The following is a 23,545-nucleotide window of genomic DNA, read 5'->3' as shown; positions in this document are numbered from 1 at the left end:
CATAGTGCTGGGCTTTTTTGTAGATGAACACATCTTCCAGCTGAAAATCTTAAATTTGTTATTTTTGCTCTGTTACAGTGCCTTCTTTTGGAAATCTGTCCACCTTAGCCTGCAATGCCTGTATTTTATTCAGCAATTGCTTTGAAAAGAGTGGCCTGTAGTCAAGGCTCCAAGGCAACTTTACTGTTCAGACTACCTGTAAAGGTGCTTTCAATGCTCAGGCAAAATTGAACCATCATTCAGGATAATTTTGAAGTCCTGAAGCTCTGAACATTATGATTGTTCATCTGTCTCCCCTTATCTGTACAATTTCTGTAGTGTGGATGGACTCCTGTCCCCACTACAAACCTGGCACGGACAGGAGGCTTGGCTGGGGCTATTCATGCTCTGACTGGGTAGCCAGCCCCCAGCACCCTCTCTGATTGCATCTGTACAGAGCAGCTCAGCAGCAAGAACACAGTTTTGTTTTTTTTTTTACCTTATCAGTTTTCATCTATAAGTATTTTAAAGTCAGTCTTCCTCAAGAAAAAAACAAACAGAAAACCCCCATAAACAAAACAACCAACTAACCAACCAGCCAAAAACCCAACCTCAAACCAAACAAAAATATAGCATTTTTTAAAGCTGATAATCTATATTTGATTCTAGTTGAAGTGGGGTTTTATATCCATCTTCATTCAAAATAGAAACAAATGTAAAAAAGCTTTACCCAAATATATAAATTTATCAGACAGATATATAATTTTCCTAATGTACATGTGTACTCCCAGAAGTCAAGGTACACATAGATTTAAACAATTACCTGTATTAAATATTAGAAATCCCTCTTGCCCCGAGAATTTTCCTCCAGAAGCTCTGAAATAATTACATTCAGTTGAAAGTATCTGTAGTTGTACTGTTGGATAAATTGGTTTATTGCCTACTTTGAATTCATTGAATATTATTCCTGTTTCTTCCTCTGTGTGAATCCTTAATTTTATATTCCTTCTTGCCAGAAACAAATTGAAATAGATGTGCTGAACACATGGATATGAAGCAGTCTGCCCAGCAATAATTGCTTCATGACAGTTTTGAATTCTTCCAGCTCTTCTCCCTTTGGGATGCTTTAGTGGTTTGGATAGCATTAGTAAGAGATAGACAAAGTACTGACTCGAGCTAGATATTATTAGTGCAGACTTGATATAATCTAAATATTTTTGAAACAATTGTTCTCTGAATAATTAAGTAGCTTCTGAAAATCTCCAAACATTACTGACTTTTACTACACTTCGCAGTTTTTAAAAGATCACAAAAGAATTCCAGTCTTGGAGAGAAGTCAGCTTTCTAATGACACTGGAAATATTTCAAGAGCAGAAGATATCCAGGGAAATGGTTCTTTTTAATACACATTTTTTCAATATTGTCCATTCATAAATAATAACATAAATGGTGCATATAAATAAAACTTTCTTAAAGAAACTTTCTAGCTTTTCTTTACATTTAACAGATATAGTAGACTCAAGAAATTCTCTTGTTTAGATTTCAATATGAAACAAAATGCAAACACTCAGTCTCCAAATAAGTAAATAAAAAATCCATCTGTAAATAATTCTTCTATATCAGCTATAGTGGTTATGCAAAAAAACAATAAATTTGGCAAGGAACTACAAAGTAAATTATATAGAGATTTTTTTTTAAACTCTCCTGAAAAAAACAAGTTTGGGGTTGTTTTCACTAAGCAAGCTTTGCTAAAATTTCAGCATTTTCACACTTAATGCTTGGACATAGCTAGTGTATCATTGACCTTGTAAATCCAGCCTTGCCATGACTGGTAGACTCAAAAGTGGATATAATCCATCTTATAGCAGACTTTGTGGGACCTGCTTTGCTTTGTTTGTCTTTCTGTGGATGCAGAGGGACCACTGGGCCAGGATTTCTGGGTTTTCAGTCTCCTGATGGTCATGCAAACATGTTTGGGCAGTATGTGCCTAAACAGCTGTACTGCTTCTCTATGGGGAGAGGGTTGTAGGGGGTAGCCATTAATTAAACCAATTAATGAGAACATGATCAAACTGTTATCATGCTAACCTTGCACCTTCTCAACATGTAACATCTTTAACATTAATATAAACCTTGATTTTATAGTCTTTTTTCCTTTTTCTTCTTCTTTTTTTATAATAAAGAAGGTTTCTCTCTCCTTCAAAATGTCTGGAAATATGCCTGGAAATGCTAAAATAATTAATTACATATTAGCATAAATAGTCTCCTTAAGCCAAATGACCACCTCAAGTTGCACTTCAATGTAAGCCAAATGTTTCAGAAAATCTGGGATATGTTATAAATCATGGTTACGCTGGGACCACGGCATACTGGAAAGGATACCTAAAAAGTAATAATAAATTACATACCTTCTGTTATACAAGTTGAAAATGTGGTTTAGGAGATGCAGATTTGGGTAGCTGTGTTTTCTTCCTTCATAATCACTCCACAGGGCAAAAATGCTGAGCGCAGCCTAGCTGTAATTTTAGTATTGTTACTGAACATTAAGACCATGAACTATTTTAAGATTCTCCTTTAACAATAGACAGAAAGGTCTAAAGCACTGGCACAGTAGCCATGGAGGAAGGCCTCTCATATTTAATCATCTGTTTCTCAGGTTCTTATCCCTAATAAAGAACAGCAAAAAATCACCTGCACTCCCAGAGGTAAAATATCTTTCCAGGGAAAGTATTTGCATACAGGAAGACTTTGAAAAATGTCATCTGAATACAAAACATGGGGAAGAGACAAGGTACAGAATTTCTAGTGCCTAGGTGGTGCTTGGGGACTTGGACTGTGCTGAGTGTAGTGCTTCAGGTAAGTGTCTGTCAGCATTCAGCTAGTAAAGACCTATTTTCAGAAATTTATCTCTTTAGAAGCGGTGAATTCATTTTGATGCAAAAGTGCTCCTGACAAAGAGTCTCTTGTGATAAGAAATATACCTTTGAAAGATGATTGTCATTTACAAATTATAAAAGTTCAACATAATATGGCAAAATATGTAAATGTAAGAAATTTATGGTAGAAATACATATTGAAAATGTTGGTATTACTTTCAATTCAAAAAAAGAAAACAATTTTCAAATATTCCAAGAACTAAAAACTACCTCCATGAGTCTGGTCAAGTCAAGTTCACCAGTTAAGGCTACCCTGTTTGTGAGCATTTTTATCTGATTCCCTATAATTAGAGAGTTTTCAGTTGAAGAGATAATGTGGAAGTCTAGCTAATAAGTATTAATTCCAGTTCAAGAGGATTTCAATCTGCACATAGCTTATTAAGTCTACAGCTAAAAGGATTCCATTTTGATCATTTAGTCTGATTTTGTGCATAGTGCAGGCCATTGAATTTTAATATATCAAGATATCCATACACAGCCCAGATGTGTCATCTGAAAATATGCTTGGGAAGGAATAATTATTTATGTCTGTGTGTCTCCATTTTCCCATTTACAACTCATTTTTAAGTCAGACAAAAATCAGAATAAGACCGACTCACTGTCTCTAACATGCTATTTTGGGTCATGCAGTTTAAGCGTAAAACAAAATGCAATTTTAAATAACTTAACAGTCAAAATAGAATGCATCTCTAATTCTTTATTCCTGAAGTTTCTATATTCCTGATTAAATTAAAAAATCTTTTCTACTGATGGGTTTTAAAAGAACACCAAGGTTGCAATTCACTAAATATAGTAGTAAAAGAATGCGCTTTTTTACATTTAGAATTAAATCAGTCTTTAAATTACAATTTTATAACAATGTCTAATCATACTTCCTTTGTATTTTTATTGATATATGGTGTTAAATATATTTGTTATTCACTGTCGATTTATAAATCAGATCACCTGTGTGGAGAAAATCTCCTTTATTTATGCTTCCACCTTCCATATGTAGAGAAAGCCACTAAAAGTAGTTTGCATTTGGTAAGCTGATCACTGTGACAATAAAAGGTTTAAAAAGCAAGATATTTCTCTGCTTTCAGTAACATTTAGCAATTTTGTTCACTCTGTGTACACCATTCAATATTTTTAAGCATTATGAACGCCACACCTTTTTTTTTTCCTCTGGAAAACTGACTACATTATTACTAAATTTGTAATATTCAATGTGTCATGGGAAGCAAAAAACATCCCTGAGAATGCAGAAAGCTTACACAATTTCCCTAAATTAGCCAATCTTTCAGACAGGGTTTTTCCCAGGAAAAATCTTTTTAAAGTCATTTAGTACCTAATCTTTAAAGATATAATAATATTGTTATTGTTGATATTTTTCCATCAACCAAAAATTGTAAAAGGGATGTAATTCCTGATTATGTTTTTTAAAAATTGAGAATTTTTTTCTTTGTTTTATTTTGTTTGCAATAACTTTATGCTTGATACTAGTGTGGTAAAACATTACCTGTACAAGCTTGCATTATCTAATCACAATCCTTTACTTTTTAATAGGAAATTTAAGGTTTGAACTATGGAATAGGTTCCCATGGAAATACTGGGAGTAATCAAGCAAGAGGCGTTATATTATTTACAACACATTAATCTGTCTTTAATCTCAATGAAAGGTGTGTCATACAACTAGTCAGATCTAGACTGAATTGTTTAAGGTGAAGTTTGAGGAATGCAAAGACTTCAGCAAGGGATGACTGAATCGAGTGGCAGGTGCACAGTTCAGTGACAATATCAGCATGCATTTGACTAAACAGGCTACTGAAATCAACTTTTGTTATGAATAAATGTGAGGAATTACAGTAGTTTTGCCCAAATGGACCGTCGTTTTCCAATAGGATTGTGTTCTTTTGCCCATTTGGTGGAATCATCAGGTCAGTGTAAGACTGTGTAAGTTCCTCCTCAGAGAGTGCCCTACCAGCTACTGGCACGCACTCCCAGTGCCAGCAGGAATTCCCTGGGTCTGGCTTTATAACTACCTGCCTCTCTTCTCAAACCCAGAATGCAGAGGGAGAGGGCTGAGATGGCTGCCTGCACCGTGAGGAATGGAGGGAGACTTCTGCTCATCCAAACTGTGTTGTCTGTGCCCTATCCAGAGGCACAAATGGAACAAGAACCTTTTGCAGCATCCAGTGACCCTATGGGAAGTGGACGAGGTCTCCGGGTATTACTTGGAAGATGAGGGTGCTGAGGAAATCACACTAATTAAGAATTAATTTCAGACAGCTGCTACTGAGGTTTAACCATGGTCCCTATGCCCACCCTTGATGGTTCTGATTGGCCTCACCTGTGGTCCCAGCCTTGCTTTCTTGGCCCAAGAGCCCCGTGGCAGCTCTGTCCTGTGCACTTAGACCTTCCCTGAGCTGTCCTGCAGATACAATCATTCCTATTCCTGCCCCCTGAATGGCCCCAAGCCAATGTTGAATGAAAACTCTTCTCCAGACCCGATTCTGGCCCAATTTCCTACTCTAGCCTCTGACTGGTATTCCTTGATGGACCTTGGTCTCAATCAACACCTCAATTTGCCTTGGTATGACTGAGCAGTGCTCAGAACTTGCTCAGTCACCAACTCAAGACTCCTCAGGTGCTAAGGACTGCACCCCACAAGCACCATCATGGCTTGTGCTAGGGTCACCCTCAGAGCCCAAATAGACAGAGTAGTAAAGCCTAGAAGAATTAATCCCATCTTTCTCCTTTCTGCAGCTCTGCTCCCACAATCAGAGCTGTTTATTGGTATTTTGCCTGGCAAAGTGAGGAGACATCATCTTGATCTGATGTCTGGGAGGGTGTTGCAATTTGATACTTTTCTCCCTGCTGTAAACATTGAGAGTCTCTGCTGCTCCCTAATTCCCTGCTGACTGTGGAAACCGCTGGAGCATGACTGGAGTGTGCTGAACACGTCCTGGAACTCCTCCTGTGTGGAGGAGAAGCATGACATGATATAACTCATCCGTGAGGCTGAAGGAAAAAGAGGGGGCTCTTAGGAAGAGAGCACACCACAAGGGAGGAAATGTCATGATTACCACTTAAGCTTACATGACATTCCCAGACTTGTAGTTTTATTGACTTATTAAAAACCTACAGTCGGCATTTTCAGCAGTTTAACTCATCTGCTTATTCTGCTGAACTATTTTTGGAGAATTTCCTTTGTTGTTTAACTCACATTAGCTTTTATATACGTTCATTCATTCTGTTCCAAATCTGCCTCTTTACTCATGTAATTATTTCCATGTTTTTATGCCAAATATCTAGTTTGTGTAAGTTCAGTCTTGGTCTTACACTGGTTGTAGATGCTGATGATAGTACTTCAGTAACCTATTTTTTTTAATGTTTCCATTGCTTCTTTACCTTAAGTTGTGGCCAGATTTGCCAAAAGCTTTTATACATATGTATATAATTGATATAATTAAAAAAAAACCAACAAAATCACCCAACTTGCCTAAACCTAACTTCCCAAAATCAAATGCTTTAAAGTAAACATGGGATTATTTTAACACTTGAGTGGTAAGAGAAGATCTAGGTAATTAATCCACTTTTTTTAAGATGCAAGCTTTTTTCACTGTAGACTGAGCTTATATTTTTTTTGCTTTAGGAGCCAGGCATTCCAATTCTTCACCTTATACATATGCTAATTTTCTTCAGAGGGGCTATTTGGACCCCCTTAACAGAGAAAAATCCAATTGCCCTGATAAGATACCTTTCTTCAGAACTGTCTGTACTGCTAGAAATAGGTATAATTTGAACCAGGGTGTCTTTTCTCTGTTTTGAACATTCACCCAAACTTATGCCGTGACCTTTAATCTCTCCATGAAATTACAAATCCTTGGTTCAGACTGAAAAGCAAACCTGTGGTGGTCTGTAAAGCAGCCATTTCGTTATTCAGCTGCCATTATTTGGAAGAAGACTATTTAAAACCAAAAGCAGTTTCAGGGCACAAAGAGCTATTGTGCTTTAAAGTGCCTCATACCCAGGCTTTACTCCACTGGAATGATTCTCCTCTCTACTAATTCCCAAGAAATGACACTTCTACTAAGGTAGGGACATCAACTTAAAAAAACCTCTGGGAAACAAACTCTGGGATGCCACTTATTGTTCTCAGGTAATCTGGCATACATTTGTAGACTTTTGGGTTGAGGCTTCTGGCAAAACTTTCTCTGCTGCACTGACTGTGGGATCCGAATCCAATCTTCCTTCTCTTCGTCTAAAGGAAGAAAAAGGTGAGTATGTCTGGCGAGGTCACTGTTGCCATCTCCCCTTCTTTTGCTGCATGCTAAATCTTCAGAGGAAACAGGAGGTGGAGGAGGTGGAGGAGGTGGTCTTGGTCTGTTGATGCAGGGTTTCACCTCTGTTCCCATGACTCACCCATGCGTGGAAAAAGTGTTTTTTGCACTTTGACGTACCTTTTCACTGAAAATGGCAGCCCAACTTAAGTGCAAACCTATAGTGTCCTTAACTTACAGTCCACACAGAACAGCTTTAAATAGAGGTCACCTTTCTCTCTTCTCTTCACTTTTCAGCCCTCATCCATTATTTACTCAATTCTTTCTCTCTTGGATCAATATCTTCAGGCTAAAAACTTAAACTGTGAAAGTTCAGCTGTTTCTCATCCATCTGTGTTCCTGCTCTCTTTGAAGAGCTGTGTTGTGACTAAAATCCTGCTTAGAAAAGATGTCAAAATGATCAAATTAACCAGAAATAGCAGTTCTGTTTCGTTGTTTATATTTAGGCTAATTAAGTGAGGTAATATAGATGGGCACTCAGTTAGAAGAAAGAATCAGGCAAAAGTGACATATTTTCAAGAATAAACTCTTGAAGTCATATAGATTTTCTTTTTATTTGGCTTCCCAAATGTCCACACTACCAATCTGGGAAACAAATCTTTTTCCCTCAGTATTTCTTTTCCTCTTTCTGACATGTTATGTTTAGGAGTGTTACATTACTTGCATTGCTGCTAGCCTGGAGACTGATATCTTGCTTTTGTTGGTAAGTACTTTTTTCTAGTGAGTTAACCGCAGCCAATCAAGTCATTGGTCAGCCTTGCTAAGTCGTGGGAGCCCAGGGTGATCAGCAGTCATTTTCTGCTCAGGGATGGATGCTTGGGAGCAAAACAGAAGCAGCACTACTCATTTGTTGCTGAATTGGAGCTGTATATTTGTGTGAACCTACATATTTATGGGAATTCTGCAAGGGCAGCTTTCCTAGGGAGAGGTTAAACTGCTGCAGATATCAAGTTGGTTCTCTGAATTGCCCAGTGGTTATCTCTAACTTAAAGAAGACACATATTTTGATGTTTAACTATTTATGTTTAGTGACTTCAGATCAAAGATCTTCTACTCGTGGAATGCACTGAGACACAAGACTTCCTATGGCATTTCATAACACTAAACACACTGAGGGATGCAGATCAATATTCATCAGTAAGCACCATAGAATTTATCACCGATATTCATCTTGCCTGAAAGAAATTGAAATGCTCTGCCAGAAAGAACTGTCTCAGAAATGAAAACCAGAGAGGAAAAATTTCTGTGAAAAGCTATGGTTTTTAAAACTTCCTAATCTGATTAGGAAGTGCATTTCTAAGATGATACTGGAAAATTTATTATTTTCAATTCTATGATTTTGACATATTTTCAACATAGTAGCTGAGATAAAACTTGTGGAATGGAAAGTAAACCTAGAGAGGAAGAGAAAGCATGGAAGAGAATCTCTGTGTTGCATTTTTATTTGTAAGGAGACAAGCTGTGCTTTTGTTTACAGTGAAGGAATGGAGACAAGGACATCTACTTTCTTTACTGCTCCACACTTCCTTTTTAAGTCAGTAATCCAGTCTTTGATGTGGGATGAGTCAGACATCAACAGCAGATTTTACATTTTCTTAGTCTGCTTCTGGGTGCGCGACAATGTTATGATTAGCTGAGAGCTTAAGTTCTTTTCCAAATTATAACAGCATGGTTCTTCCTCCTCTTCCCAACACATACTAGATCCCACTGTGGGGTGGTTCTAAAAGTGAGCTCAAGAGGCAGTAAACCAACTCATCAAGAAAAATCACAGATCTGACCACTCACCTTTGGGAACAGGTTCACAAGGGGGATGTTAAATGTGCCACTGCATGGCAACAGCTGAGTTTAGTATCTCCCATCTGCAGGCATGATAAGGAAACAACTGTACAAACTTCTCCCTTAAATAGTTCTAAGTTCTAGAAAACTTAGGAAGTTTTCTAAGAAAACTTAAGTTCTAGAAAACTATTAAATCTGCTTTTCAGGAAAAACCTAAGAACTACTTAATGTATCAGTGTTTTGGGGATCGAGTTAATCTACAGATGATGTTTTTTGTAACAGAGAGTGGAGTGACTGGAATGACTGGAAGTCTAGGTAGACTGATCGGAAAAAAGCTACCAAGTTACTTGAACATCTTGATAATGGAAATTGGTTTAGTTCAGATTTATTTTCCAGAAAATAGTGATTTTTTTTTTTTTTGCTACTTTAATTTTAGAAATAGCAACAAGACAAACAGTAGAATAATGAACTGCTGCAGTGAAATTGGGCCATAAATCAGGGGAATCTGAATGATTAAAAAAACTAAATTGAAAAATATTTCATTTTTTTAATGACACTAACTGGTAACATTCTTCCTCAAACCTAGTTCACACCTTAATTTCAGGAGTTTCAGTTCAAATTCATCTCCTTCTTCTAGATGGTGAGTTTTATATAATCAAGAGTTGTTGAATACAAATCTCCTGCAGAAAAAAATGAAAAAAGAAATCAAAGAATAATGGGTAAACTGTTTCAAAGGACAGTAATTTATATAGGACATCTGGATATCTGACTCATAGGAAGGAAACTAGTACTAATAAGAAGAAAATTCAGAGAATGAAGAAGTTGCTTACTTTTACACAGACTGATTTATGGAACTCTGGCCTTATTTTAATTTTGTATTGATTACAAAGCCTTTGCATAGGTTGATGATAAAGGTTATAACTCCTTCAATAGTGAAAAGGATTGAAAAGATGGATTTCTTCATTTAAAACAGACATTATTGGCAATGCTGATTCCAGCACCCTAGAGCCTTGAAGTTATAATGAACATGTCTTGTAATGAACATGGATTTAGAAACTATGGCCCAAGAAACCAATAGGAATGGATCTAATGAAGGTTACTGTGGGTCCTTCTACTTCAGACATAGTTATTTTTGGTCTCTGTCTGGAAAATAAACCCAAGTCTTTTAGGCACCTAAGACTTGCTATTTTAGCAATATAGTTTTAACATATATGTTATTTATGCTAAAACTGACCTACAAGTTAAAAAAGTACATTTTAGCTATTTCAACAAATGATTTTATCGCTTTTTACTCTTAAGAATGTGAAACAAATGGAAATGTTTTGGTCTATGACACCATTTGTTTGTGCTACATTAACTCATAAAAGCTTTGTTTTCTCAATGGAAATACTGAGTTCATTAATGTATAATGTGAAACAAATGCCACTGTCAACTTTGAAAGAAAACTTTCAAATACTGGACTAGAGACTTAGCGTCTGCTGCTCTTTTAGTTAAAATTATTTGCCAGACTCATGGTAAGATCATTGGTTACACTCTATTTCTTGCGTATACAGGTTTCATGAAATATGCACAGTTAAACATGATATGTTGGATTCATTTCCTAATATATTGTTAACTATGCAGAATTTTCTTAGCTAATACCATTAGGCAGGTTTCTTAATTGGTTTCTAACAATAACAGTAATACTATTCCTTTGTTTGTATGTGAGATTACTTCCATCTTGATATTCCCTCTACAGTTAAAATTGCTATTTATGTTGGTTTGCATATTATTACAATGATTGTTAGGATTTACAAAGTTACAAAAGGAGGATTTTAGATAAAATTATTTCCTCCAAATAAATATTACAGAAAATTTCTTGAGTATTTATGCAGTTTAGTCCGTTTCTAAGTGAACATGATCTCTCTGTTCCACATCACTTTGTGCATACAGCTCAGGTTTAGCTTTTTGGTACTCAGAGTTCTCCTTGGGATGTTGATACAGGTTGCATGGGCTACTTAGGAGCAGCAATCAAAACTCAACAATGACTGCTTTTCACTGAAATAAATGACTGGCCAATTGCAGAGGTGAGACCTACAAAGACATTGAAAATTTGCTGCTAGGTTTTATATCACATTATAAAACCTTCCTATGATACTAAGCATGACTCCAAATTTAAGTGATTTCATTGTCTATGTCTACATTGTCAAGTAGCTTGGCTTGTGAGCTGTCTCCTGGTTTCACCTCTGTTTACCCACATTGCATGGATGTTTGTTCACTTGATGTCTCAGGATTTAGCTTTTATGTTTTTCACATTCTGTACTTTAGTGTGTAGTTCTGAGCTTCATTTTAGGAGATAGTAAGCTCTCTTCATGGAGTAGGCAGACAAAACAATTCCTTCTCTAGCTGGGGACCAAGGACAAATGATCCAAATCTCAGCCCAAGAGCATAAAAAACGGCAGAATGAAGAGAGAAGGACAAGAGGGATGGGACTTCATGGGCTGGAGCTGTAATTAGACAATTAACTCCATTGTGCTAATGGACCAGAACTTATAAAAGTGTGAGACCCCCGTGACCAGTCATCCATCTTGTGACCATTTATGGGTTCACCTGGGCTGTAGCCCTGGCTGTACTCTTGTGCTGCCCAAGGTGGATCCATTGAGGCCTCCTAATAAATACCTACTTTATTCTTTAGCTCTGTCTAGTCTCTGTTCCAGGTCAGCCTTCATAAGGCATCACACTCCATGGCTGAGCATTAAGGAAAATTATCTTGGTCACTCCAAAGTAAACTCCAAGTTCTGTGGGTAATTCATTCCAAGGACTGCTTCCAAAAGGCAACACAAACCAGACAGCTGAAGGCTTGGGTTTCTCTGTGCTGCAGAGTCCCTCAACAGCAGGCTTTTTATTTTCAAACACTTTCCCTTGCCTGGATATCATATCCCAGAGTTTGTAATCTTTCAGTTTCATGTTATAAAAACACCACCTGGTGGGTTGCAGCAGAGCCCTCATATTTATTTCGGACACTTTGAACTAAAACAAACAAACAAAATGATAACTGGATCCCTGAGCCTGGGAGATCACTGTGTGTGGCTTAAAAGACATCCAAGGCATTGTACCTTCTAGAGGAGGTTTGTTTAGCAGTTTCTTCTAGGTATTGCTGTCCCTGAGCACAGCAGGCATGAGCCACTCAACATTACCTTGCCTGAAGGATCTCCTTCTGGGACACATACTTAACTATGTAAATGTAGCTGCAGTGACACTTTCTGTGCTTTAACGGGAAACACTTTCATGAAGTACTGGCTTCTCATAAATGTTTGCACACATCAGATATTGGCTACTTTCATGGCAATATGAAGCCCTTGATCCTGCCCTTCAACACCAGGTGCTAAAAATAAAATTGATTAAAAACAAAGGTTTAGGCATAAAAGTGAAAGTATACTATTACAGGTGAAAGAATACGAACTTGATCAATATTTCACCTTTTAAAAATTTATTTATTATTTATTATTTATTATTTATTATTTATTATTTATTATTTATTATTTATTATTTATTTCCCTACTTAAATTGCATTCTAAAATGTAATCTATTTGCCACAGCTACCTGATTCAATATTTAGTTTAGTTTTCCATCAAAGATATAAAGGTTGATGGTAGGGGATATATTGGGAAACACTCCCTGATCACTCAGTGTTGACCCTGTGATGTAACTAAGTGTAGGGTTTGTCTCTTCAAATTCAGACCAAATATGTACATCTGAGTATTCCACCATCTTCTTCTGCATTTCCTTATTTCTCTATGTTCACTGTAATGCAAGCTGCTGTAACTAACTTTGATTCAGTTGTCTGCCTAGAAGGGTCAAAAGTCACTGGAGATGCTCTAAGATGTCCAAGACATCCTTAAAGTGTTTTATAAAAATCAGGCTGTGTGCCAAATGGGATACCTCTCTTTCCTATACCTAAAATGCTTGTAGGTAGCTGTTTAACCAAATTAACCAATGTGTAAATGCAGACTCTACAGATACCAATAACTAAGTGGAATTATTTGCTCTTTCCAAATCTTACAATCTTCTAAAGCTCATCACTTCAGCATCAGCATAATGTCACTTTATGCTGCATTTGGGGTGGTGCTCACATTTATTTAACATTTCTGACACAAACTGAACTGTTTAAACAACACAGCAAACAGATGAAATTTTTTCTCTGCCAAACATTGAACTTGTGTTCTGATGCTGTAATATTAATCACAATGTTTGTGGAAATTCTTTTGCTGATTTTCTCTAAACCAGAGCAGGACAATCTTTTCAATTGCAGCTATTTACACAGTTTCAGAGCTGATGCTGGGGACACAACTGTGATACTTGTTGGCTTTGTTTTATGTAGGCTTGTGCAAACATGGTATTTGGATTTTGATTCCCAAAATTATAAATTCATCAGAAAAAAAAAATCCCCCTGAATCTCAGATGAGACTTCTGAATTTCACCATGTTTCCAGTGAAAATATTAGTTCTAGTATGATTTTATTACTAAACTAGGCCTTTATCAGAGATAATTTGAGATACTTGAGAAACTTAAATGCCTTTTCTGTAACATAATTCCAGCTTCAGAAATGTGAGGAGACTAAAACCAAACAAGTTTGCTTAATTTCTGGTCTGTTCTGCTAAAAATGATTGGATATCTCTCATTGCAAGTATGCTGTGAACCATGAAAATTAAATTCATTTACAGGGAAGGATCACTTTTACAAATTATGATATTTGAAAGGTGGCATATATGTTTAAATCCTGATTCATAATGGACAACAAAACCTATTAATTTAAATTAAAAAGATAGCCTAGGTTTAGGAATTAAATCTATAGTTTTACTTATTAGAGCTAAAAAAAACCCAGCAACATAGCACAGCTCTGTTCAAATATGCTATTTTAAAGGAGTGTTTTTCTTTTCAGTGATTTTTTTCACCTGATAATATCTATACTTTTTTTGGACATCTTATTTCAATAAAGTCAAAGTGAGGCATAGACTTATGGGGCTGAATAGGTGACAGGTTTGCTGCATGATTACACTACTGTTCTAACAGCGCATTTATTTAAGATCAGGGATTATACATAATGATTTATGGCATATTGATGGATCAAAGGAAAACATATAGATAGGTTTGAACTTTTTTTTATAACACTGCTTTCATGGGAACTTCCAAAGTCTGCAGTTTTCATTTGAGGCTGGAAAGAAAAAAATAAATTCCCATCAAAAGAAAACTCTATTTTTGAAATACTGTAAATTAAATTTTCACTAGAAATTACACCTGACTGTCATTCATTATTATCTAGTCACATTGTCTTCAGATTCAAAACATATTCAGTGGAAGCTGGTTATTTCTTCAACTGCAAGATCGAAGAATATTTTTCATCTTTATATGATTTAGCTTTTATAATTTATGTCCTGCATAAGGCCCAATCTTTCATTACTCTTATAGTGTATCTGTTAATCTTGGAAAAATCTACTTTGTTCCACCTATAGCACTTGCTGAACTGCTTTGCTGCATAGGTGAGAGTTGAATTTTTCACTTACTGAAATTGGTCTTTTTAAATATGAGAAGACCTCAGTAAAACTCTGAAAAATTATGAAAACTCTTTTCATTTTTTCTGCTTAAAAACCTTCCCCAAAGAAAACCCCATGATATACCTTGATAGTGATTATTCACCCAAAATACTTTCAGTGAAGCATTGGTTGACTGATGTTTTTCTACACCGGTTACTGAAAGTACATGATGAGGAAAAGTTGTATTCCTTCCTTCTGTACATCTGTTCTGTCACTCTTCCTTCTTGTGTGTCCACTTGCTTTGTACTGATACAGCTAATTTTCACAAATTCCAACAAGAGAATGGAATTGATAAATCCACACAAAATATCAGGGTACACTGCTTAGTACAGCAGCAAAGAATATTAATTCATTCTAGCAGTTTTTTTCAGAAAGCATCCAGCAGGTTTTTTTCAGACAGCATATTTGACTTCAGCTGAGTCTTCCCTTAATGCTTTTTTTCAAGGCTGCAGGAAGGATATATGAGTACATAGAGCAGAAGTTCACAAAAAGCAGCTTTCAAGCTGCTTTTAGAGAAAAGAATACTTCTAACGCAAATACAAAAACAAAAATGTTCTTTTTAAGAATGACTGTCCTCTGCAGCTTCTGCTAAACCAGCTTAACAAAGATAACGCCATGACTAAAATATTTATACTTTGTTATAGTTACTTTGAGTAATAAAAAAAAGATTCCAAGTTATCATCTTCTAATGTCAGAGGAATGGCACTAAACATGATATGAGGAAACTCAACTGAATCATATACACTCATAGAGAGATCTCTAATGCGCTGTTCAGCAGTAGTTTCCCTCTGAATTATATATGTATTGACCTAATTACATAAATATTGACTTTGCTTTATTTGAAGCCTTTTTCAGTCTCTGTGTAATTACAATGTCAATATTTGTTGTATGTAATAACACTGAATTTAGACTTGTTAATTTTGATTGATAGTGGCATGCCACAAGTTATTATATGGGATAAGGCGGTTAGTCTATAAGCATGCATAGCAGATACAAGCAGCTGACAATGCTACCAAATTTCAGTGTGTCTCTAAGACCTTCTGTTCATGTTTATCAGCAAGGAAATATAACTATTACATCCTTTTTGAAGTTTACGTTTGAGGTGGATGAAATATTTCTGGTAAAAAAAAACAAATAAAAGTACAATATTATGGAAATCAGTAAAGGGTCCTGTTAAATTAGCTAATTAGAACTTTCTTTCAGATTGTAAAGTCATTTTAACAGTGCCAAAATATGAGGTTTTTATAAGACATAACATATTTTACTGCATAAATTCAAAAAGAGTTAAATTATTTGCAAATATTGTGACCAGACCAGAAATTTCACAGTTAAATTAGCTTTAGAACTTTTTCTTTACATGATTGTAAAGTCTATTTAAATTGTGCCAAAATGGAGGTTTTATATAGCAACAACTATATTTTTCTGCATAACTTCCATGAGTTATACTTTATTTTGCAATAATATTGAGACCCAGACACAAGAAATTTCACATTAAATTATTTCCTTTTTCTTCAAATCCAAGAAAGATGTGAGCAGTGGACTTTCAGGTACTACTGGGACTTGCAAAACTGTTCACTTCAGTCTGTAAATGTTTGTTGAGATGTATTTCTACAAGAACAACTTTGTTCAGAGTTGGCAGAGCTCAGAAATGCTTTCAGCGATGAATAGCCCTATAGTATAGTGCTTATTTCTAGATGCAATTATAAAGCATTTGAATTTGGCAGTAACATGAGAATTAGAAACCAAACTGAGACAGTCTGTGCGCTGAGGATATTTAAATTTTTTTTGCTATAATATGTTGCCAGTAGTGAGAAGGCATGCATCATACTGAATTTTCTTATTTGTCTCAGCAGGGATGCCAGACAAGACGAACCTCAGTGACGTAAAGCAAATCCATCAAACCAACGATGGCAGCACTTTAGACACAACTGGAGCAGGATGTACAGCAATGGCCTATTATGTGACATTTATGCTGATTAGTTTGGTAATACTGCTTCTCACTCTTTGGTAACTGCTTATTTCTGGCTTGATATATGTATCTCATTGTCATCTCTTTATCCCTACTCACAAGCCTGGAATAAGGGATCTGGTGAATATAGCAATATTTATGATATCTTGTATAAGATCAGCCAGTGATCTTAGCCCTGAATATTAACAAAGAGTTTGTGTATTATTTTATCTGTGGTTTTTTTTAACACCTGTACAGTCATAAAAAGTCATGTTTTCTTTTTTAATATTTTATGTTGAAAATAAGTTGTCTGTGATAATCTTTCTCTTAAAAGCAATTTGTAAAAAAAGAGTATTGCCAAGTTTGAAACGGTCTCTGGAGATCATCTAGACCAACCCTGTGCTCATACTAGACTCACTTCTTGCAAGTTTCCTAAGACCAAGTTCAGTTGACATTGGAATGTCTCCAAGGAGGGAGACTTTACTGATTCCCTGTGCTAACTGTACCAGTGCTTCAACACTCCTAGCAGATATTTTTTAGCTGCTGTATTTCAGTTTGTGCCCCTTGCCCATTTTTCCCACTGAGACCTGTCATGGCACCAAGGACAAGAGTTTGGCTCCATCTTCTTTTCTCCCTTTCTCAGGTATTTATACATTTTCAAAAGGTCCCTCTCTGCATCTTCTCCAGGCCAAAGAGACCCAGCTATCTCAGCCACTTCTTGCTCAATTTTTGTTCCCATACCTAAAAAATCTTCATGCCCTTTGCAAGAATCCATCCACTGTGTCCATGTCTCTCTTGTCATGGTCCCTGAGAGATCAGACCTGAACTTAAAACTGTAGATGTGTCCCATTAGTGGAGAACAGAGGGGAAGGATCAATCACCTTCTTTGACCTGCTGATATTTTCCTGATTCAGCCCAGAAGGTTGTTGGTTGTCTTTGCTGCAAGGGCACAGTGTGAGCTCTTTTTCAGCTTGGTATTCCTTAGGACCAAAAGGTACCTACTCTGCAAAACTGCTTTTCAACCAGCAGGCACCAACCTGTACAGGTGTATGGGTTTATTCCTCCCCAGGAGGATGATTTGGCATTTCTTGCTCTTGAACTTTCTGAGATTCCTATCAAGCCAATTCTTCCGTCTGTCCGGGTCCCTCTGAATTCAGAATTTTTTTCATAGTTCAGAAAAATCTATATGTTAGATACTATATATGTATATGATAGCAGATTTTACCTAGGGGTAACAGCAAGGTTAAGATTCAGTGTTAGGTTAAGGTATCTTAACATGTATGTCAACATACAGATATTTACATATGTGCTTTTCAAGCTGTAACTGTAGTCCTTGGATTCAATTGCTAAAATACCAATGAGTGTCTGTTGTGCTGCCCAAAAAACCTCACCTGGTGTCCACTACTGTCCTGAATGGCCTCAGGTCTTTCTCTGGGCAAGTGACCACAGCCCTTTGTCAACGCTGTCAGTGAAGCCCAGTGCATTTTTCAGCTCATACAATGACAGACACCTGAAAAAGCAACTCAGTTGCCCAAAAATAAATGACTGATACCACCTAAGATTTCTTGGAGTATCTGAGGACATCCTCAGGGGACCGGCATATATGATGCAGGACTTTTGAGATGCTCCAGAGGCTTCTTTAACCGGGAGCCCTGGGGAGTGGCAGCTGGCAGCTAGGTGAGACATCCTTAACTCAGACATTCACATGTGGGCCCAAGAATCATACACCTAACCTCCACAATATTACTGGTAGCTAAGAAACCTGGTTGGAGTGGTGACACATGAATGTAAACCTGAATCACAACAATCCCAGCTCAAGTTCTTATGCTTCATAAGAAGAGGCAAGCAAAAGTGTGCTGCAGTACTAATGGTACATTATGTATTTCTGTTATAAATTTTGATTGTTCTGCCATGACTAATTCTTGTTTAATTTTAACTAGGAAATATTTAAAAATATTTCATAGTTATTTCTCCTGTAGAATATTTTGCAAGGGGAAAAAAACCCACCTGTTCATATTGTATGTATTCATATGATAACTAGAACTCTTTCTAGACAAAAAATATTACTCTTATATGAGACTAATATAAAGAAACATACATAAATATTTTTATTCCCAAATGTATATGTTAGTCATTAACACACACAGTATAACATGCAGTACAAAGAGGTAAACTGATATAAAAGTTAGAAAAGTAAGTGAACACTTCTAGGAAAAATTCTATTCCCAAATAAATATAATTATTAGGCATGTGTGCCCATGTGTACATTTTGTTGACCTCTTTTTTCCTTTGCAGATTTTGCAAATCAATCTTTCAAATCACTTGTCTTGTTTACTTGAAATTATGACATTGGTAATTCAGGGAAAGAAAATGAGAATTCATTCTTTTCCTTTGTAATGTCAATTCACACTAGTAATCAATCCAGTTCAGCAACTTTTTTTTGTACAGTGGCCAGTATCAGTCACTTCAGTGAAAATGGAATAAGGCTTTGAAAAGGAGAAACAGAAATGCAGAAAAGAAATCCACAATTACTCATTACTCAGAATTTTATTTATGTCCTGAAGCACTTTGTTTCCATTCCTAAGTTTTGTGTGTTGTTCAAGACCTTACAAAGACAGATAGTCCAGGAATAGTAGTTTTTTATATAGAATCTAGGAAACACAAGCCTTATTTTCAAATACTGATAGTCATAATTCCTAAGACCTCCTCAGGTATATGTGAATTACTAGTCTGTAATACTCCTTTCTTTTGGTTTTCTTGGCCTATTCCCATTACCTTCAACCCTGTACCTACACAGAATATCTTCAAAGATTCCTTTTGGAGTGGAAAATTAGGTTTCTCCTTCCCAGACACAAATGAACAAACTAGTAGCAATATGAACAATAGTGTCAGGTCTGGAGATTTCTCACTCACTACTCTGCCACGAGACCTCATTCACCCTCCTGTTCCATCCATCTCTAGGCATCACTGCACACTCCACATCATTGCTCAGAGTCATACATCTGCCAGGCTGCACCAAGATTTTTTCATTAAATCTACCATGCTATGAAGAAATATTTCAGTTTCTTAAAGAACTATTGTATAATCATCAAAACAAGTCAGAGCAAGGAGAAGGGAGCCAGGGCTCTTTGACAATCTGTTCCAAGGCCATCTTGCAATGGAGGTACCATTGCATGAAAATGTGGAAACCTGCAGAATTTTGTATAACTCCACATTTGGAAGGCAGGGGGAAAAAAAAAGACCAAAAAGGTCTGATGCTGCTGTGTCATGTTAAAACAATGGAAAGAGGAATAGCACTGTACAGAAACATGAATAATGCTTTACAGAAGTCAAGATGAGAAATAGTAAAAAAAAACTGTTAAGCTGGAGATTGTGGTGATGGAGTATAAAACCAGTTCCATCCACATAAAATGATGGACTGATCACAAGTATTTATGTGAGCCAATCTGGGTCAATTGCCTGGGCATGCAGAAGCTTTTCCCAGCATGAGGTCACACAGGCTGCACAGGGCTGCCTCTGAGCTCCTCAGATGACCTCAGAAATGACATGTAACTCTTGTTTCCTCTGTTTCCTTTCATTTGTTTGTATTGGGACATTTTTAACAGTTGGATTTTTCTCTCTATTTCCCAGAACAGATAAGCTTTTGGCTTTATTTTGCCTTCTTTTGAATAATCTTTTCATGTATTGCAACTGTTATGGTCTAAAACCGGAATACTTTACTCAAAGTGCTATTTCTAAGACAGACACTCACTCAAAGACTGATCACAGTAAAATTGCAATATTAGAGTTGTGTACCTGGCCTTGGTACATTTTTTATTTAAATAGCAACCATAAAACAAGAGAGCCTCATAAGAAATAATTTCTTGGTGAACAGTCTTACAATAAAATTACAAAGTTACTTACAATAAAATTCCAGGAAAGAAATAATTCTAAAGAAATACAACAACTCAGAAATCCATAATATTTTTGTTTGATAAAATTAAGACATTCCTCTTCTACCCTAAGATTAAGAGAGGTCCTACATGTAGCACACCCATTTTTTAGGGAAGCCTGCTGCCTCCCCGGGTACAGCCCTCAGATCATTGTCTGTTACTGGATTTCCAGGAAGCCCAAGGTCAATCGAAAAGACTGAGGTGCCATAGTGTGCTTGGAAAAGTGCAAGGGAGCTGGTGGCAGGTCTGGAGTGTCTGAGGGAGCTGGGGTTGTTTAGCCTCGAGGAAAGGAGTCTCAGAGGAGACCTTATCACACTACAAATACCAGAGAAGAGGTTGTACAAAGGCGGGGGTCAGCCTCTCCTCCCAGGAAACCAGCGACAGAATGAGGGGACAGAGCCTCAAGCTGTGCCAAGAGAGGTTTAGATTGTGTATCAGGAGGAATTTCTTCATAGAAAGGGTTGCTACGCATTGGAATGGACTGCCCAGTGATGTGGTGGGATCACTATCCCCAGAGATATTTAAAAGACATGTAGATGTGACACTTAGGGACATGGTTTAGTGATAGACTTGGCAGTGCTGGGTTAACTCCAGGATCTCAAGGTTTTCTTCCAGGCTAAATGATTCTATAATTCTTGTCTTCCCATTTCTATTTTCTGAAGATGTACCTCTGTTTTTAAATGTACTTGTATCTCCTGGGGAAAAGGTACTGACTGGACTACTTATTCTCATAACTAATGTCCTAGCACTTTAAATAAACATTTCAAGGTGAAAACTTTCCTGTGTGTAGCTGGTGAAAGAGAAAAAGAAGCACCTGTTTCCTTAGAAAGCAAATATCATGGTTCTTTTCATGAATAATAAAAGATGATGCATAATTACAGCTATGTAAAAGGTTACTTTTTATTTCTTTCTGTAGATAGATAGGCTTATAACTTCTTTACTACTCTGTACCTGTATATTTATATTTATATTATTAAAATAATGATATTGTTGAGATTATAACAGGGTTTATATTAAGCTATTGAAGATTTCAGATTAACCTTATTATTTCCATATCATCTTCTCAGGATAACGAATTAAAATATGTATTTGAAGCCATCTCTATTTATTTTCTTTTATATTCAGTTCTTCTCTGAAATAATTGTGTAAGCATTAATCTTATTTAGAAAATGGTGTGCTTTTCTATGTGCTCTGGGTCACAACTGATTATAATAGGAATTAAAATAAAAGTTATTTTTAACTATGTTACACTAAAAAAGCTATTGACTCTAGAAAAATCCAGATTTTCTTCTTGAAATTCTCAGCAAAATTAATTAAGTTTTAATTCTTAATTCTTTCTTCCTGGTCATACATGAACAAATTTTGGGAGAAAATATTTGCATTTCAGGCAGTTAAAAACTTTGTCTTCAATTTATTTTACTACTTTTTAATGTGAAATGCTGCAGACATTCAGTAAGCAGGTAGCCCATGAGGCTCTTTTCCAGTTCACATTGAGGAGGAAGCTCATGCTGAGCTTCTGTGGCTGGGAGGACTCGGTCGATGCCATCTCATCACCCCTCACAGCGCACAGGGCTGTGCCTGGATCACCTGCTGTGCATGCCTAATTTAGGTGTCACAGCCAAGTCTCCCCAGGTTTGTCAGGCAGTCCAAATCAATTGTTAAGTCTCCTGAATGTAAGTCACACGGAGGTCTTTCTCTGTAGCATTTTCTGATTTTCCTGCTCCTCTCAATGTCACTCTCTTTCCCATTTGAGCTGGTACAAGAGTTTACAGGATCACGCAGTGAAACTGGCCAGGGTATTTCTGACTCAAAGGATCTCCTTGATCTATTTCACCTTGCATCTTCAAAGACAATGCTGCTGGTACAATGGATGGTGTGGCCATAGTGCTCCTGGAATTTTAGCCACATATTTATAGCAGGTGGACCCATTAGGAACAAAAAACCCCAGTTAAATAACATTTAAAAATACTACAAAGTTGTTTTCATAACTGTGTTATGTGTGAAGATTCATAATTCAGTTTCTAAAGCAGGATAGGGCCATTAAAAAAATCATAGTAAAGTCTGATTTTACTCATGCCACACTTGAAAGTGTATAACAGATCTCTTTTGCTCATGGGCAAAAACGTACTGCTCAACACATACATCAGTGTGCCTCACCATGAGTCATTTCTCTTTTTTGTATCTGTCTTTAGGGGATTGGAATTGTATAGAATGTGCTTTCCTGTTTACTTTCAGTTCACCTTATTTATAAGTATAGCTAACACCTTTGTGATGGCTGTTAAAAATATTTTTCATGTCTGTTTACATCCCTGCTTTTTGGCAGACAGAGGTGTTCATGAAACCCATGTATTTCACCCTCTGCATTGCAAAAAACCAACAAACACAGTTTATCAACTAAAAAAAAAGCAAAAAATGAAAAAAAAAAGAATGCCAGGCTTTCACAAAGGTAAAAAGCAACATCATCCTAGAACATAAAGGTTGCTTGTCATGTATATCTTTAGCAAGCTATAAAAAATATGTTGTTTTTAGTTTCAGAACAATACCAGAGTGGAAATTAGTTCACGGGCCAGCTCCTTCTTTTAGACATTTGCAATGCTATTGAATTCCATGGATATAACTGTAAACCAACTTTGTATTATCTACATGCAAAATTGAATTGATACACTTAATGCAATAAGATTGTTTTCAGAAAAGCATCACAAAATTACAGGTAATAGCAATTTGTTTTTCTCTGCTCTCTCCTGGTTATATGTACACCATAACAAATAAAAAATTAATTTAGAAAATAAAGATTTATACTGTGAACCTTTACCTCTGTGACTCTTAGGAAAAAGTGTGAATTATGTAACCTGCTGATACATTTCAGCATTTCAGTAATCTAAATATACGGGAAAGAGGAAATGACATAGTTTTTATCTTTTTTTATAACTTTATAGTCAGCCTTCCACTCTTTATATGGGTCTTAAAACTGGCAATTTCAGACTGCAGAAGAGGGGGTATGTTGGGTGGGCAGCATCTGGGGCCCTTAAAAGGGAGGAATATTACATTGATGCTTTATTCTTTCTCACTTCAGGACTGA

General features: G+C 36.4%; 1 protein-coding gene across 5 annotated transcripts in view; it reads left to right on the top strand.

Annotated features, from left to right (window-relative positions):
* GPC5 (glypican 5) overlaps positions 1 to 23,277 on the top strand; it is a 593,323-nt gene extending 570,046 nt beyond the window's left edge. For 4 of the 5 annotated variants that reach the window (XM_064712816.1, XM_064712846.1, XM_064712801.1 and 1 more), the window contains one exon: positions 16,437 to 23,277. In XM_064712816.1, coding sequence (XP_064568886.1) covers positions 16,437 to 16,597 — 161 coding nt within the window. In that variant the 3' untranslated portion in view covers positions 16,598 to 23,277. The remainder of the gene's footprint in view (positions 1 to 16,436) is intronic. The other variant, XM_064712809.1, reaches the window with a different exon arrangement.
* The last annotated feature ends 268 nt before the right edge of the window (positions 23,278 to 23,545 follow it).

The sequence above is a fragment of the Zonotrichia leucophrys genome, chromosome 1 (assembly GCF_028769735.1).
Source record: "Zonotrichia leucophrys gambelii isolate GWCS_2022_RI chromosome 1, RI_Zleu_2.0, whole genome shotgun sequence".
NCBI classification, from domain to species: domain Eukaryota; kingdom Metazoa; phylum Chordata; class Aves; order Passeriformes; family Passerellidae; genus Zonotrichia; species Zonotrichia leucophrys.
This window is presented reverse-complemented; position numbering and strand designations above follow the sequence as displayed.